The 19,045-nt window shown below is 44.5% G+C and overlaps 2 protein-coding genes across 2 annotated transcripts in view; both read right to left on the bottom strand.

The window, feature by feature from the left end:
* Positions 1–1,078, bottom strand: part of LOC133136347 (dual specificity calcium/calmodulin-dependent 3',5'-cyclic nucleotide phosphodiesterase 1C-like) — a 118,103-nt gene extending 117,025 nt beyond the window's left edge. The window contains exon 1 of the mRNA XM_061253776.1: positions 79–1,078. Within this exon, the coding sequence (XP_061109760.1) occupies positions 79–313 (235 nt within the window). The 5' untranslated portion in view covers positions 314–1,078. The remainder of the gene's footprint in view (positions 1–78) is intronic.
* Positions 1,079–7,446: 6,368 nt separating this feature from the next.
* Positions 7,447–18,473, bottom strand: LOC133136356 (vimentin A2-like). Its single transcript, XM_061253803.1, has 9 exons — positions 17,821–18,473; positions 17,144–17,204; positions 14,286–14,381; positions 13,437–13,598; positions 12,872–12,997; positions 9,519–9,739; positions 9,006–9,049; positions 8,165–8,250; positions 7,447–7,836 (listed from the first exon to the last, which is right to left on the bottom strand). Exons 1-9 carry the CDS (start codon positions 18,339–18,341, stop codon positions 7,795–7,797), a joined length of 1,359 nt encoding a protein of 452 aa, XP_061109787.1. The 5' UTR covers positions 18,342–18,473; the 3' UTR covers positions 7,447–7,794.
* Between the last annotated feature and the right edge of the window lie 572 nt (positions 18,474–19,045).

Genomic DNA, 19,045 nt, shown 5'->3' on the forward strand with positions numbered 1-19,045 from the left:
GAGATCATTATTACGCTTCAGAGACTCGGTGAGTATGCAAAGAAAAAAAGTTGTTTTGTAAAGTAAAATGCTACTTACTGACAGCTTTCAAAGCGCGCCCCACTCCACCGCCATCCTGGCCGTTCAGAACCTCGGACAGAGACTGCCGGGTACTCTGCCTGCTGCGGCTGGAGAAAACGTTCGATCGGATACTTCGCCTTTTCCCCGGCACCGACTCCGGAGCGGACTGACTGCGGTCGGGTTCATGCGGAGGATCGGAGCCCACTTTGACGGTGTTCCTCGTCTTCGTCAATGCGGATGTCACCGACCCCATCTGCTGCGTTCGGGCTGGAGAGTTTTTAATTCGGTTAATTTCAAATCGTTTCCGTGGTAGGATTTTTAACGTCTAAAAAAAAAATCCGCGTGAGCCTTTGTACATTTTCATTTTGGCGGTCTCTTCCCTTATGTGTTCGCGAGAAATGTCCCCTCGCATGAAAATAAAGACGCCTAATAATTGAACTTGAACTTTAGTCTGTATTCGCCTGTTTCGGCCAGCGTCTTGTTGTGGCGTTGCTGTCCGGCGTGGTCTGCCTCCTTAAGGAAAACAGCACAGCCAGTCTGTGAGAACGCATCTCCACGACGGGTGTCGTCACGCAAACTTCGAGCTGACTTTTCCACCACGCTACCGCAAATCCCGCAGGCAGGCGAACTGACGCAAACAAGCGGCTACAATTAGGCTAGTCCTCGAAATTGTTTTGGGCGCCTCTCCGCATCAACAGCGTTTTCCAGTTAGATTCTGGCGCTTTGATAAGAAAATAAACGTGTTCTAGATGAGTGGCATTACTCATACTTTGTAAGGTCAACCAAGAACGTTTTCTTCGAATATAAACCGAAACGTACCACCGTCATTAAAATACTTCAGTACTTAAACATTACATTAAAGTACGTCAGTCATCCCCCGGCTTTCTGAACAGTTGTCTGATGTTTGTTTATTGGTTTATTGGTAGCGGTATGTTCTGGTTTCTCCGCGTCGAGCAAAAGTCGTTAAAGCCTCTGCTCACCCAGCTAATAGCACAGCATTATCATTTCAGCGGTCAAGCGAATGTTTTGCATTCGCCAAACAAATGGTGTCTTGTCCCACTGACTTCTGGGATTGAAATACCAATGGTCCAATACTGCCTGCCGGGTTTTTTTTTAATTTTTTAATTTTGGTTTTGGTTTGTTTCCCAAAAAAAAGACGCAGACATTTTGATTTAAACCACTACTATTCCTGAGTATACGAAGTTCCGTTCAGTGTTTGGTCTTTTTGGCATTTCACACATTAAAAACGTTTTGCACAAATAAGTTCTTCAGCATCATCGTTTCATACTTGACAGGTCACCTGATCGGTGTCTGCATTTGAACAAGTACGAGAGTTTCTAGACAAAATTCAAAATCCCTAACACTTTACGACAAAATGCCAAGCAGGGCACAGCGAGCCCAAAAGGTGGCACGCAGCCACTTTTTGCTCCTGCTGCATCTGAGAAGTCGTTCACGGGGCGACACACCCACCGAAACCTGTCGAAAAACGCTGCACATCGTTGGGAGCAAAACGTTTTCTGATTGAACGTACCCAAGCAGGCTTCCATACCTTCATGCCAGGTCACAGGTCAGAGGTCAGAGGTCAGAGGTCACAGGTCAGTGACAGTCTGTTTAATTTGTGTTAGGAGGAGAAGAAAGGAAAACCTGTCTGTAGTGTTGTGTAGACTCATGGAAAAATGTTGTGTTAATTCTGTTTGTTGTTCTGAGGATGTCCTTAACGAGTTTAATTGCTGCCAGGTGCCAGCAGGAGAGGTGTGGATGTGGCCAGAGGAGCTAACAAGATCTCTGTCAGGGAAAGCATATTACACAGACTCTCTGTCAGGCAAAGCATATTACACAGGTACATGAGCTTGCGTGGAGAGAAAAGGAGATATGATGTGAGATCCCTAGGAGCTTACCCTGCTAATAAGTACATTTTAATAACAATACCTGTATACACAGAGGAACCCATATATGCATATATCTGCAAGCAGAGGAACCCATATACCCATATACCCGTATGCAGAGGAACCCATATACTCATATGCAGAGGAAATAATACCCATATACCGGTATGCAGAGGAAACCATTGAATGCAGGTCAGTGGTATTCTGTCAAGTTTTCTCAGAGAATTGAGCTATTCTAGTCACAAACTAAACGACAAGTCCATCCATCCAACCATCCATTTCATAGCCCTTAAATCCAGGCCAGGGTCACCGTGGAAACAGGTCAAGCAGAGGAAACAAGTCAAGTTTTTATTTAAAATAACGTAGTAAAAACCCAGCCCTAGTCAACCAAGGAAATATTCTTATGAAAATGTAAATGTGACAATAACTCAATTCAGTATAGAAACAATATCATCTGACAATACATGGTGCCTTCAATTGTATCTGCTGTATGAAGTAGGGTTAATCTAGATTCAGGAAGTTACCTCGATAAATGTAATAACAATAATGAACTTGTTCATACTGACACATTTTCTGACACAACACACAAGTGGGCAGGCCTAGCTACCTGTCACTTACAGTCCCCATTATGTTGGAATATTCATTCTGTACTGTAACATTGTATCTGAATATTCATTCTGTACTGTAACATTGTGTCTGAGTATTCATTCTGTACTGTAACATTGTGTCTGAATATATAGGTTATATTTCTTATTGGATTTTTTTATGCTAAACCATACGCGATTAAGTTTTCTAGTTCTACAAGCTCCTGGCTTCACTGTGGGAAGGAGAGTAGCTTGGCTGTGTTTTGAGGCTATCATGATTTCAGAGGGTGACATAGCAAAATTAAAAAATTAAAAAAACTAGCTTCACATCTCACAAGTCAGTGACAATCTTCCCAATTTGTCTGTAAAAAAAAATAAAAAGCTAAAATGGCGGGTTGTGTTTTCCAGCGCGGTGTGAGGATTTTCCGCTCCCTGCGCTGTGCTGGGAGGGCCCTAATGAGGCTAAATGTGGACAGGTGCCATGATAACAGCTGAAGGAGAGTCGCAGTGGGCTGGGAGTGACTCAGATGTGCCCTTAGCTGGGCTGGGCTTCCAGCCATTCCACACCCCCACCCCCACCCCCACCCCCACCCCCACCCCGCAGTCACCTCCCCCGGTTACTTTCTGCTCAGGGCCACCAAAATCTTACAGCCATCTCTGGGGGTTATACCACTGATTATTGGGTTAGCTGGCTGAGTTCACAGAAGAAAAGCCAGAATCCTTGCAAAACTGGAACGTGGACTGCTGTGAGAACTGTTCCAGGTTTTACTCTGTGAACTTATCCAACCAACTCAGTGATCCTGCTCTGTGTGTTTTATTCAGTGCAGTTATCCAGCTAACTCAGTAATCCTGCTTTGTGGGTTTTACTCAGTGCAGTTATCCAGCTAACTCAGTAATCCTGCTCTGTGTGTTTTATTCAGTGCAGTTATCCAGCTAACTCAGTAATCCTGCTTTGTGGGTTTTACTCAGTGCAGTTATCCAGCTAACTCAGTAATCCTGCTTTGTGGGTTTTACTCAGTGCAGTTATCCAGCTAACTCAGTAATCCTGCTCTATGGGTTTTACTCAGTGCAGTTATCCAGCTAACTCAGTAATCCTGCTTTGTGGGTTTTACTCAGTGCAGTTATCCAGCTAACTCAGTAATCCTGCTTTGTGGGTTTTACTCAGTGCAGTTATCCAGCTAACTCAGTAATCCTGCTTTGTGGGTTTTACTCAGTGCAGTTATCCAGCTAACTCAATAATAATCATTTGTTAATAAGAATAATTATAATGTTCTCCTTCGTTTTCATGCTAGATCACTGTTCCTGAAATATTATTTAAGTTTTAGTGTTTGAAGTGAGGAGAGGTGGTGAGGCAGTCCAGTCCATACAACCCTGACATTTTTTCAAAACAAAACTATGCGTTATTATAGTTATTTACATTATTTTAGCCACTTTCCAGCCCTGGTTTAAAGTGGTACAATGCAAGAGCTCCACCTAGTGAATATTATTGGAGCTGCAGGTTACAGCTCAAGAGTTTTCCAGATTGAATATTTGGCATGGCACGACCCTACAGGCGTAGCAGGCATGCAATGTTTAGGGTTTCCTACAGAGTCAAATTTACCTTGCGCTTTATTCTCAGGCCCAAAGTTCAGTGAAGTTGAAATATACAGAATATAAAGGAATTATGTTTCAGATACAGTATATAAAAATAATTATGTTTTATATACAGTATATAAAATAATTATGTTTTAGATACAGTATATCAAATAATTACGGACTCCATCACACCCTGCGGCTCTCCAGGACCAGGGGTGAGGACCCCAGCACACCCTGCGGCTCTCCAGGACCAGGAGTGTGGACCCCAGCACACCCTGTGGCTCTCCAGGACCAGGAGTGAGGACCCCAGCACACCCTGCGGCTCTCCAGGACCAGGAGTGAGGACCCCAGCACACCCTGCGGCTCTCCAGGACCAGGATTGACTGTTATTAAATCTCCAGGCTTATTTTCTAGAGTTTACCAGCAGAGGGCAGTGTTGTAAAGTACACTCGGGTCAGTGGCTCCTGAAAACATGCAGGTTTGTCACAGTGAGAATTTGAGAATGTATTGTTATTTATTTAGTTGGCTCATTATATATTATAACATTGATCTACACCCCCAATCAAAAGTTTGGAATCATTTTTCTGCTTTAATATTCTATTTCCTCTGTAATCAAAAAATTCACACCTGGTCAAAGTGCAGGCTCAGAGCTTTTATTGAAGGGCATTCTGCTTTCACTATGCAGTAAATAGAGCACTTCTTATATGTAGTCCCTAATTTCAATGTTTGAGACAAATGAACAATGTCAAATTAAAGAGTTATGTTTTGTATTTGGTTGCATATCCTTTGCATGCCGTGACTTCCTGTTGTCTGTGACCTATCAACATCACCAGAGTCTGGATATCTTATTTTCAGGTTGTCCTGCAGGCTGGTTTGATACCTTGGACATCAGGAAGTCATGACGTGCAAAGGATATGCAACCAAATACAAAACGTGACTCTTTCATTTGACATTATGCTAATTTACCTCAAACACTGAAACTGAGGTTGAGTGAGAAACTGTCTCTCACTCAATCTCTGCTGCTCTCTCTCTCTCTCTCTCACTCTCTCTCTCTCTCTCTCTCTCTCTCTCACTCTCTCTCTCTCTCTCTCTCTCTCTCACTCTCTCTCTCTCTCTCTCACTCTCTCTCTCTCTCTCTCTCTCTCTCTCTCTCTCTCTCTCTCTCTCTCTCTCTCTCTCTCTCTCTCTCTCTCTCTATTGCCAAAATGTAGTGATGACAACACAGCAACGACAATCAATCATAATCTTAATCATGTCTTATGTGTTATTGTTCATTTTGAATTGCTTTGGCAATGTTGTTATATACAATCATGCCAATAAAGCATTATTGAATTTGATTGAATTGTGTGTTTGCGTGTGTGTGTGTATGTGTGTGTGCGTGTGTGTGTGTGTATGTGTGTGTGTGTGTGTGTGTGAGTATGTGTGTGTTGTGTGTATGTTTGCGTGTGTGAGTGTGTGTGTGTGTGTGTATGTTTGCGTGTGTGTATGTGTGTGTGTGTGTGTGTGTGAGTGTATATGTGTGTATGTGTGTGTGTGTGCTTGCGTGTGTGAGTGTGTGTGTGTGTGTGTTTTAGAGTAGAATTCTCTCCGTGCCGTGCCCGTGCCAGCCCTGACTCACCGCAGCCTGGCAGCGATGCCCCCGCCCACTTCCCCTCTGCGCCGCACACACACACACACACACACACACCCGCACCGCTCATGCTGGAGCCCTGCAGCTGCCAACCCACAAGGCTGCGCTTGTCATGGTTACCATAGCGATGACCAAAAAAACAGGAATTTGGTTTTCTGTGAGCGTGCCAGCAGGCACGAGTCTTCTTAGCAGGTGATCTCTACCCCTAATCTGGGGCTTATTCCATCAAAGCAGGTCTCTATAAAACACTCAGGATCAATGTGCTGTACTGTAGTGTTTTACTCTATAAAACACACAGGATCTATGTGCTGTACTGTAGTGTTTTACTCAATAAAACACACAGGATCTATGTGCTGTACTGTAGTGTTTTACTCTATAAAACACACAGGATCTATGTGCTGTACTGTAGTGTTTTACTCAATAAAACACACAGGATCTATGTGCTGTACTGTAGTGTTTTACTCAATAAAACACACAGGATCTATGTGCTATACTGTAGTGTTTTACTCTATAAAACACACAGGATCAATGTGCTGTACTGTAGTGTTTTACTCTATAAAACACAGAGGATCTGTGTGCTGTACTGTAGTGTTTTACTCTATAAAACACACAGGATCTATGTGCTGTACTGTAGTGTTTTACTCAATAAAACACACAGGATCTATGTGCTGTACTGTAGTGTTTTACTCAATAAAACACACAGGATCTATGTGCTGTACTGTAGTGTTTTACTCAATAAAACACACAGGATCTGTGTGCTGTACTGTAGTGTTTTACTCAATAAAACACACAGGATCTATGTGCTGTACTGTAGTGTTTTACTCAATAAAACACACAGGATCTATGTGCTGTACTGTAGTGTTTTACTCAATAAAACACACAGGATCTATGTGCTGTACTGTAGTGTTTTACTCAATAAAACACACAGGATCTATGTGCTGACCTGTACACTGAACATACGGGTGGTGTACACTGTTGTTGTGGTAATGTTCTTTTCTATAAAACACACAGGAAGTGAATGTACACTGTTGCCTTTTCTCTATAATAGACCCTGCAATCTGAGAGAGTGAAGTTAAATCCTCATGTCTGACAGACCCCAAAAAGCAAACATTCACGAAACATAATTTCACCAGATCTAACACTTTCAGTCCTCAGTACCATACGGAACTCCCACTCCACCTCATCTTTCTGTGATTTACTTTCTGTGTATCAGGATGTTTTAGTTTGCTAGGTAAGCAGTGTTTGGCTAGTTAAGGGGTATGTTCATACATTTGCGTGTTGCGGTTTGAAATAAAAAAATAAATAAAAATAAAAATTCAAATAGGCCCTGGTCCTAATCTTTGTTGTGCAGGTTGCAATTGTACTTCCCTCTAGGGTCTTTCAGCGCACTTATCCCTGGTTATGGGTATGCACTTTGTTGTATGTCGCTCTGGGTAAGAGTGTCTGCCAAATGCCATTAATGTAATGTAATGTGATCCCATTTGAACCAATCAAAATGGCTTCTATACTATTGTTTTGAGCCCCTATTAAAACTCTACTTTTCTCAACCAGAAATTTCTCAACTTTCCTAATTTTCTCAGCGAAAGCCAAACGCTTGGGATTTGGGCTGAGCCACTTCATATTGGGCTGGGGACTGAAAGGGTTAAAATTATTCCACCACATATGAAGGAGCAGAGGTGATACTTCAGGAAAACAACTGACACCATCAAGCGTTTCTGGAAAGATTTACTGACAAACAGAATCACAGACAGTTTGATCTCTTTGCACACAGAGGAAGAAAACCCTTTGGAGTTTGGTTTGGAGCAGTGAGAATTATTGCTTTGTTGTTGATTGTAAACTGGGAAAGGACAGGAGGTGAAAGCTTGTGTCAGCGGGTCCTACTCCAACCTATCAGTCTTCATCCAGCCCTTTCCTTACCGCAAAGAAAGGCACTTTTATTGGTTTTCTGGTTTTTATAAACTCACAGAAAGATGGCTACATTGCTCTCTCTCTCTCTCTCTCTCTCTCTCTCTCTCTCTCTCTCTTTCTCTCGTATACTGGTGTGTGCAGGGGTGAAAGTTCACTCCAGGTCATCGTGATGTTGGGTTGATTCATTGATTACCTGTCAGGGTGTGTGAGGGAGAGGGAATAAAACACAGTTAAGATGCTGCTCAGGTTGTTATTAATGCCTGTAAAATGGCCCAGCATGTTGCTCAGGTTGATATTAATGCCTGTAAAATGTCCCAGCATGTTGCTCAGGTTGATATTAATGCCTGTAAAATGGCCCAGCATGTTGCTCAGGTTGATATTAATGCCTGTAAAATGTCCCAGCATGTTGCTCAGGTTGATATTAATGCCTGTAAAATGTCCCAGCATGTTGCTCAGGTTGATATTAATGCCTGTAAAATGGCCCGGCGTGATTCAGGAGCACAGACTGGAGGAGTGCTCACCTGCCCGTCTCTGGTGTCGATGGTCTTGATCACCACCTTCTTGGAGGACATGCTGTCAATCGCTGGCTTGGACTCCAGCATGGTTTCTATGGCGAGACCGGGAGTTATCTGAGTCAGCCACAGATTCACTGACATCCACCCACCAGACACTCGCTTCCTCATTCTAAACACAGACAGATCTCCCTTCACCCAAAAGAGTGCGGTGGGGTGTTACGACCGAAAATGAAATTCAGCCGATTTTATTAATACGCAGCGGCAGAACTGGACGTGCACTTGTAGATTCTGTAAAGGCGCACAGTAGCCGCACATGTTCTTCTCCTTAGAAGAGGCATGTGACTGTTGAATGGGAAAGTGTGCTGAAACATCCTTCCATCCATCATCTAACCAGCCTGTTCCTGCTCAGGGTCGCAGCCTGACCCAGCATGCATTGGGGCGACAGGCAGGAACACGCCCTGGACAGGTCGGCAATCCATCACACGACACACACACCATTCACTCACACACTCATACCTAGGGGCAACTTAGAGTCTCCAAATAACCTAAACTGCCTGTCTTTGGACTGTGAGAGGAAACCGGAGGAAAATCCACACAGACATGGGGAGAACATGCAGACTCCACACAGACACGGGGAGAACATGCAGACTCCACACAGACACGGAGAGAACATGCAGACTCCACACAGACACGGGGAGAACATGCAAACTCCACACAGAGAGGAACAGGCTGGAATTGAAACCAGAAGCACCTTGTTGTGAGGTGACAGTGCTTCCCATATTATAACATGAGATGCTGTGTACTATTGAACATACTACAACATTAATGAAGGAAGGGTGGAGCCTACCTCTCAGGTTCAGGGAGCTGAAGTTTGGCAGAGGAGTGGAAATCCTAGAGAAAGTGAAACAGGTGAAATAATGCTTTACGCCTGTACACACAAACACACACTCACACACACTCACACACTCACTCACACACTCACACACACTCACACACACACTCACACTCACACACACAGACTCACACACACACTCACACACACACACACACTCACACACACAGACTCACACACACACTCACACACACACACTCACACTCACACACACAGACTCACACACACACTCACATACACAGACTCACACACACACACACTTACACACTCACACACACACACACACACACACACACTCACACTCACACACACAGACTCACACACACACTCACACTCACAGACTCACACACACACACACTCACACACACACACAGCACACATCACACACACTCACACACACACACACATCACACCACACACACACACACACACACACACACACACACACACACACACGCCCTGCCCTACCTGCTCTCCTCTCCCTCCAGGAGCTTCCTGTAGGTGGCGATCTCGATGTCGAGGGCCATCTTGACGTTGAGCAGGTCCTGGTACTCACGCAGGTGCCGGGCCATCTCCTCCTTCATGCTGTGGATGTCCTCCTCCAGGCGGGCGATGGTGTCCTGGTACTGCGAGGCCTCCAGGGCGAAGCTCTCCTCCGACCCCCGCATCTGCCGATCCAGGGACTCGTTCTGGAGCCGCACAGAGGGGGAGAAGAAGGAGTATAGAGTCATAACAAAACAAAGCATAATATAACATAACCTAACAAAACAAAGCATAATATAACATAGCCTAACATAACTTAACATAACCTAACAAAACAAAACATAATATAACATAGCCTAACATAACAAAACATAATATAACATAACCTAACATAACAAAACATAATATAACATAGCCTAACATAACCTAACAAAACAAAGCATAATATAACATAGCCTAACAAAACAAAACATAATATAACATAACCTAACATAACAAAGCATAATATAACATAGCCTAACATAACCTAACAAAACAAAACATAATATAACATAGCCTAACATAACCTAACAAAACAAAGCATAATATAACAGCCTAACATAACCTAACAAAACAAAGCATAATATAACATAGCCTAACATAACCTAACAAAACAAAGCATAATATAACATAGCCTAACAAAACAAAGCATAATATAACATAGCCTAACATAACCTAACAAAACAAAGCATAATATAACATAGCCTAACATAACCTAACATAACAAAACATAATATAACATAGCCTAACAAAACAAAGCATAATATAACATAGCCTAACATAACCTAACATAACAAAACATAATATAACATAGCCTAACAAAACAAAGCATAATATAACATAGCCTAACATAACCTAACAAAACAAAGCATAATATAACATAGCCTAACATAACCTAACAAAACAAAGCATAATATAACATAGCCTAACAAAACAAAGCATAATATAACATAGCCTAACATAACCTAACAAAACAAAGCATAATATAACATAGCCTAACATAACCTAACATAACAAAGCATAATATAACATAGCCTAACATAACCTAACAAAACAAAGCATAATATAACATAGCCTAACATAACCTAACAAAACAAAGCATAATATAACATAGCCTAACATAACCTAACATAACAAAGCATAATATAACATAGCCTAACATAACCTAACAAAACAAAGCATAATATAACATAGCCTAACATAACCTAACAAAACAAAGCATAATATAACATAGCCTAACAAAACAAAGCATAATATAACATAGCCTAACATAACCTAACATAACAAAGCATAATATAACATAGCCTAATATAACCTAATGTAACAAAGCATAATATAACATAGCCTAACATAACCTAACATAACAAAACATAATATAACATAGCCTAACATAACCTAACATAACAAAGCATAATGTAACATAGCCTAACATAACCTAACATAACAAAACATAACATAGCCTAACTGTAATGTTTCTGTATTTGTTCTGTATGTTTTCATGTTTATTCTTGTTTATGATTAATTTCCCATAGTACCTGGTTTATGTTTTCCCATTACAGTTCTCTATTGTCCTCCCCTGTTATGTCTACGTCTGAATGTTTATCAGTCTAGTCACTCCCCTGTCTGCGTGCCCCACTATTCGGGTGGTTACGGTAGTTTTTCGGGGTTCAACATTTTTTCTAAAACTCGCGATTCTTACTTCCTGCTTTTTCTTGATAGTTAAATGTTGTAAAGCACGATTCTTACTAACTACTACTAATCTAGGTTTTGTACAGTACTAATCCGATTAATACACTTACTGTCTGTCTAACTAACTAACTAACTAACAATCACTTTTATTGGGTAGTTTAGAAATATTCACGAAACTAACTCACTAACGCTATCTCTTAGTATTTCTGCACTGTTCTATAACTCTGCCTCCCTATGCTATCCCTGATTACTCGTTTAGTTTCAGCGAAGTGTTCGCACCTGTCCCTAACTATCACTACGTCTTCTAACTATGCAAATGTCTACTCCCTAATCCGGAGCCGTATGTTTTGCATGTTTTGTTTCGTGCATCCAGTCCGCGTTTTCGTCTCCCTCCCGTTATTATGTTATTACCCTATTGTGTTTCCCCACCTGTTGTCCATTTGTTTAGCCCACCTTTTCCTCTGCCCCGCCTAGATTGTCACCTTCCCTCTTGTATTTAAACCTCAGTCTCAGTATGCTTCGTTGTCAGAACGTTGATCTTGATAAGTGCCGATTGTTTGTAAGCCTTGTTATAGAGATTCTTGAAAGACACCCCTTTGCCTTGACTTCGACTTTGCTTTTGCCCTACTGTACCTTCGCCCTGTGATTTTCTGGATTTTGACCTCTCCCTTGTTTTTTCGACTATTCTTTCGCTTTTCGTTTTTGGCTGTGTTTTGGATCTCTTGGCTTGTGACTACTGACATTAAAACTACTCTTTTGGATTATCCTGTGGTCTGCATCTGGGTTCCCTGGACCGTACATAACACTAACATAACCTAACATAACAAAGCATAATATAACATAGCCTAACATAACCTAACATAACAAAACATAATATAACATAGCCTAACATAACCTAACATAACAAAGCATAATATAACATAGCCTAACATAACCTAACATAACAAAGCATAATATAACATAGCCTAACATAACCTAACATAACATACACGGTGTGTAAACGGGTGTAACAGGGTGTGTAACAGGGTGTGTGACAGGGTGTGTAACAGGGTGTAACAGGGTGTAACAGGGTGTGTGACAGGGTGTAACAGGGTGTGTGACAGGGTGTGTAAACAGGTGTAACAGGGTGTGTAAACAGGTGTAACAGGGTGTGTAACAGGGTGTAACAGGGTGTTTGACAGGGTGTAACAGGGTGTGTGACAGGGTGTGTAAACAGGTGTAACAGGGTGTGTGACAGGGTGTAACAGCGTGTGTAACAGGGTGTGTGACAGGGTGTGTAAACAGGTGTAACAGGGTGTGTGACAGGGTGTAACAGCGTGTGTAACAGGGTGTGTAAACAGGTGTAACAGGGTGTGTGACAGGGTGTAACAGTGTGTGCAACAGGGTGTGTGACAGGGTGTTTGACAGGGTGTAACAGGGTGTGTAACAGGGTGTAACATGGTGTGTGACAGGGTGTAACAGGGTGTGTAACAGGGTGTGTAACAGGGTGTAACAGGGTGTGTAACAGGGTGTGTGACAGGGTGTAACAGGGTGTGTAACAGGGTGTGAACAGGGTGTGTAACAGGGTGTGTGACAGGGTGTAACAGGGTGTGTAACAGGGTGTGACTCACGGTTCCCTTCAGGGAGTCCACCTCGCAGGTGAGCGCCTGCACCTGGCGGCGGTACTCGTTGGCCTCCTGCTTGGCCTGACGGATCGCCTCACTGTTACGAGCAGCCGCCTCCGATAGGTCAGCATACTGAGAGAGAGAGAGAGAGAGAGAGACATTAACACTGCACTGAGAGAGAGAGAGAGAGAGAGAGAGACAATAACACTGCACTGAGAGAGAGAGAGAGAGAGAGAGAGAGAGAGAGACATTAACACTGCACTGAGAGAGAGAGAGAGAGAGACAATAACACTGCACTGAGAGAGAGAGAGAGACAATAACACTGCACTGAGAGAGAGAGAGAAAGAGAGAGAGAGAGACAATAACACTGCACTGAGAGAGAGAGAGAGAGAGAAGAGAAAGAGGGAGAGAGAGAGACAATAACACTGCACTGAGAGAGAGAGAGTGACATTAACACTGCACTGAGAGAGAGAGAGAGAGAGAGAGAGAGAGAAAGAGAGAGGGGCAGAGAGGAGAAGAGAAAGAGGGAGGGAGAGAGAGAGATAGAAAGAGAGAGGGATGAGAGTCACACCTTGGACTTGTACCAGTCCTCGGACTCCTGGATGTTCTTGGTGGCCAGGTTCTCATACTGCAGACGCACGTCCCTCAGGGCGGCGGTCAGGTCCGGCTTGGCCACGTCCATGTCCACCTGGACATGCTGGTCCTGGATCTGAACCTGCAGCTCCTCCATCTCCTGCAGAGGCCACACACACACACTGTTGCAAGTGTGTTTTGGGGTGTTGTACGTGTGTTATGGTGCATTGTAAGTGTGTTATGGGGTGTTTTTAGTGTGTTTTGGGATGTTGTAGGTGTGTTATGGGGTGTTTTTAGTGTGTTATGGGGTGTTTTTTGTGTGTTTTGGGATGTTGTAGGTGTGTTATGGGGTGTTTTTAGTGTGTTATGGGGTGTTGTAAGTGTGTTATGGGGTGTTTTTAGTGTGATTGGGGTGTTGTAGGTGTGTTATGGGGTGTTTTTCGTGTGATTGGGGTGTTGTAGGTGTGTTTTGGGGTGTTTTTAGTGTGATTGGGGTGTTGTAGGTGTGTTTTGGGGTGTTTTTAGTGTGATTGGGGTGTTGTAGGTGTGTTATGGGGTGTTTTTAGTGTGATTGGGGTGTTGTAGGTGTGTTTTGGGGTGTTTTTAGTGTTTTGGGATGTTGTAAGTGTGTTATGGGGTGTTTTTAGTGTGTTTTGGGGGTGTTGTAGGTGTGTTATGGGGTGTTTTTAGTGTGTTTTGGGGGTGTTGTAGGTGTGTTATGGGGTGTTTTTAGTGTGTTTTGGGGTGTTGTAAGTGTGTTAAGGTGCATTGTAAGTGTGTTGTGGGGTGTTTTTAGTGTGATTGGGGTGTTGTAGGTGTGTTTTGGGGTGCTGTGGACCAGGCTCACCTCATCGTGCAGCTTCTTGAGGAAGGCGATCTCCTCCTGCAGAGACTCCACCTTCCGCTCCAGATCCACGCGGGCGAGAGAGGCACTGTCCACGTCCTGCGGCACAGACAGGGGTCACGGGGCCGTGCTTCCTCTGTCTCTCAACTTCCTGTGTGAGCTCCGCCCTTACAACTCTGTGTCTCTCCCTGCAACATGCAACTCCGCCCTTACAACTCTGTGTCTCTCCCTGCAACATGCAACTCCGCCCTTACAACTCTGTGTCTCTCCCTGCAACATGCAACTCCGCCCTTACAACTCTGTGTCTCTCCCTGCAACATGCAACTCCGCCCTTACAACTCTGTGTCTCTCCCTGCAACATGCAACTCCACCCTTACAACTCTGTGTCTCTCCCTGCAACGCACAGCTCCACCCTTACAACTCTGTGTCTCTCCCTGCAACACACAGCTCCACCCTTACAACTCTGTGTCTCTCCCTGCAACGCACAGCTCCACCCTTACAACTCTGTGTCTCTCCCTGCAACATGCAACTCCACCCTTACAACTCTGTGTCTCTCCCTGCAACACACAGCTCCGCCCTTACAACTCTGTGTCTCTCCCTGCAACGCACAGCTCTGCCCTTACAACTCTGTGTCTCTCCCTGCAACATACAACTCTGCCCTTACAACTCTGTGTCTCTCCCTGCAACATGCAACTCCGCCCTTACAACTCTGTGTCTCTCCCTGCAATGCACAGCTCCACCCTTACAACTCTGTGTCTCTCCCTGCAACATGCAACTCCACCCTTACAACTCTGTGTCTCTCCCTGCAACATGCAACTCCACCCTTACAACTCTGTGTCTCTCCCTGCAACGCACAGTTCTGCCCTTACAACTCTGTGTCTCTCCCTGCAATGCACAGCTCTGCCCTAAGAAGCTCCTAATTGCTTAATTGGCTGCACTTGCCTGCACTCAATGTGGTCATTATAGATCCCATGACATTCTTTAACGAGTAGGGGGTTCCCCGGTGTCCTGGCTAACTTCCCAACCCTGACTCTTTCAACCTGCCATCAAATCAGCCCCTGGTTCAACTGGCAAAAACATTGCTCTCTCCCTCTTCACCTCAGCTGGTGCGTGGTGAGCATTCTGTCGCAAAATGGCTGCCGTTGCATCACCTAGGTGGGTGCTACACATTGACGGTGGTCGAGACGAGTTTCACCAAAATCACCGCCACTTACTCACTCTATAAATTCCATGATGTATCTATCTGCGTAAACAAACATAGTAATGGAAACACACAGGTATGTGTGTGTGTGTCTGTGTGTGTGTATCAGCATGTGTTCTCTGCGTTTGTGTGTAGGTCTGCATGTTTCTGTGAGGATGTGTGTGAGTGTGCATGTGAGCATGTGTCCTCTGTGTGTGTGTGAGAGAGAGACCAGTGACCTGTTTCCACGGTGACACAAACAGAGCTACTTAAACAAACAATGCCTGTCTGTGCCCGGTCTGCCCCCCCCCCCCCCCCCCAGGTTTTCTCTGCCAGCTCCAGCCCTGCTACCGCCTGCTTCGTCAGCCCCACCAACAATGATATCCGGGCCGGGACAAAGCGGCACAAAGCCCCCTATTCAGCCTGTTTATGAGCCCTGCTCCCATTCAGCCACAGCCCCTGGCCACCCCACGCTGTGCCAGGAACACTCAGCACTCACTGAAGTTCACTGAACACGGCTCCTCACCCTGTCTGCGGAAATACAGCCCCTGCTGCACAATCCAGCCATGCGAAAACTGAGCTCGCTAAGTAGGTCATAAGCTGGTCTAGCTGGGTATGAGCTGGTCAACCAACATGGCCAAGCTGGTGTTAAAGCTGGTCTAGCTGGGTATGAGATGGTCAACCAGCATAGCTTGAGCTGGTAAAACCATGCCAAGCTGGGAGCTGGTCTGAACTGGTCAACCAGCTAAACCATGTCGAGCTGAGAGCTGGTCTACCAGCTAAACCATGTCGAGCTGAGAGATGGTCTGAACTGGTCAACCAGCTAAACCATGTCGAGCTGGGAGCTGGTCTGAACTGGTCAACCAGCTAAACCATGTTGAGTTGAGAGCTAGTCTACCAGCTACCAGCTGTTTCAAAACCAAGTTTGAGCTGTTGTTTTTTCCACCAGGGGTGTTGTCTTATTTTGTTTTACTTTCACTGCAACAGGGATTAGATAGTAATAACACTAATAACAGTAATATTGCATTCAGAAAGTGCATACAATTGCAATTGCGAAATTGAAAGGTGGAGACACATTATTGGAATGTTTAGGATTTGGACCTGAACATAATATAATATAATCTGTGCTGGATATTAGCACAGATTTCATGAGCCTGATTAGATACTCAGCCAGTTTCTGCCTCCTTTTGTCATCTCTGCTTTCTAGCTGTTACATTATAGTATGGTACCTGCAGCTTTTTTCTGGCAAACTTTAATACATCTTCAGCGAAAAAATGTTTTTCTGCAGTTGCAGAACTGTCATGAAGATGAAGAGAGAGTTGATGGTTGATGGTAGATAACCTGTGGCATAATTTCAGCCAGCAAGCAGAGGTTTGCATCAGGAGCGCACATTCCTTACATTCTGAATACATTTAATCTCTCGCCCTAAACAAGGCTGCGCTGTCACAGTGTAACTGCATAATTCACTTACAGCTAAGACAGACCGGGCTCCCGACTTAAACGCATTTTCACAGAGTTGATTCAATGATCTCTCCGTGTCCTACAGAATATCTTCACGGAGCGAAATCCCCCTGATCGATTTCGCAGTGCGATTTCGAAATCCAAATTTGAAAACCCGTTCCTTGCGGTTTTGGTGAGGGTCTATCCAAACTGCGCGCGCACAGAAACGTCGTCCTCGTACCTGCCTGAAACTCTGCATGTTGGTTTCCGCCTCCTCGCGCTGGATCATCTCATCCTGGAGCCTTAAAGACACACAATGGGAAAAAAGGAGTCATACCACCTGCCACGCCCACTTTGGGTACCGGAATACAGCACGATGTGCGTCTTTGCAAATCCATGCTCCGTAGCGCAACACAAAACAGTATAATCAAATCGTTTCTTTTTTTCCAATTTGTTCCTACGGCAACGGTAGGCTACCATGTTCAAAGTTTGCTGCTTAATTTCTTTCTCTCGAAATGCAAGCGTATCTCCGTCCAATAAATCCGTTATTTGCTTAGCGGATTGTCGTCTTAGAGATGATCACAGACCAAGCTAAGTATTAACATCGTATCCTATCCCAGTGGTGTGTTTGTTTGTTTTTTTCGCAGCGCACCTCTTGCTGCTGTTGATTAGAGTTTTAATTTAATTAAATAACGCATTGGCCAATACAACACTATACACATGACCGATGTATAAGGGTAGGCTATATTAATAAACATGATGAATGAAAGATGTGTATGAAAACGCGAAGTAGCCTGCCGAAAAGGAAAAAAAAACGGTGTTGTGTGAATGTGCGCGCAGTGAGCACGTCGGGAAGGTTAAAATTCCTTCCTAACCCTTTAGTCGTGTAGCTACTCATGTAGTCATGCGTCTACTCACTTCTCCCGGAGTCGCTCGATGTCCTCCGCCAGGTTGTCGCGGTCCACCTCCACCCGGGCCTTCTCGTTGGTGAGCTGGTCCACCTGGCGCCGCAGCTCGCGCATCTCCTCCTCGTACAGGTCGCCGATGCGCGTCGTGCCCTTCCCGCGCAGCTGCTCCAGCTCGCCCTGCAGGATCTTGTTCTGCTGCTCCAGGAAGCGCACCTTCTCGATGTAGTTCGCGAATCGGTCGTTGAGGTGCTGCATCTGCGCCTTCTCGTTGGTGCGACTGGTCTTGAACTCGGTGTTTATGGCGTCGGACAGGCTGAAGTCCAAGCTCTCCGACGCCAGGCGGACCGGCGGGGCGCTGCTGCGCACCCGGGAGACCTTTGACGCGAAGATGGTCGGCGCGGAGGAGAGACCGACCCGCGAGAACGGCCTGGAGTACTGGCGGCTTGAGTAGCTGGGACGAGTGGCCATGGCTCTCTCTGCCCCGAACATCCTTTTGTAAGAAGAGGAGTGCCTGGTTGAATGGTCGGCCATGTTGTAGCTCCTTGACAACGATATGTTTCTCAAGTTTACTTTCTCAGAAAGTTGTCGAGTTTTCCTCGGAACGGACTTGCACTCCCGAGCCCCAGACTGTCTTAGTTAGACTGGCCCAACGAAGTACCCGAAGTTGAGTCTCACTGTTATTTATAGTCCACTCCTTATGCAAATCATATAACGGTGCGAGGGGGGTTAGCTGACGGATTTGGTGACCAATTACAGAGCAGTGAGCGAAGTGGGCGGGGCCGGAGGAATTCGCCCGACTGCACTGTCCCACCAAGCAACTAAAGATACCCTTTCAAATTCCAACACTCATTCCTACACATTTCTGAGCTAAAAGCACAAATCTGATATTATTATTATTATTATTATTATTATTATTATTATTATTATTATCATAACTCGACAACATACACATCTTGTTTGTATGAAGCTGCAGAAGCCCTTGATCTCTGTAATGTTTGGTGCGAAACTATTCTGCTTAACCAGCAAACCACAATGACGGCAGCAGTCGTTAACCGCAGTATTTGGCATGGTAGCTTACTGCAGAAATCAGACATTTCATTTTTCAAGTTCCTTGTGCAAGTTCCATTATCAGGGGAGTATATTCCTATTACAGGTGACCAGTGATGGTGAGGAACTGGTTTTAGGAGCTGGTCTTCTGGTGGGGTTTTTTTATCTTATATTTAATGAGGGGAGGT

Source organism: Conger conger, chromosome 9, assembly GCF_963514075.1.
Source record: "Conger conger chromosome 9, fConCon1.1, whole genome shotgun sequence".
NCBI lineage: Eukaryota > Metazoa > Chordata > Actinopteri > Anguilliformes > Congridae > Conger > Conger conger.

Coding starts and splice junctions, on each gene's coding strand:
- LOC133136356 (XM_061253803.1), bottom strand. CDS start 18,341: ATGGCCGACCATTCAACCAGGCACTCCTCTTCTTACAAAAGGATGTTC. Junction 14,382..17,143: donor ACATGCAGAGTTTCAGGCAG/GTACGAGGACGA, acceptor TCTGTGCCGCAG/GACGTGGACAGTGCCTCTCT. Junction 7,837..8,164: donor TCGACACCAGAGACGGGCAG/GTGAGCACTCCT, acceptor ACACCCTGACAG/GTAATCAATGAATCAACCCA.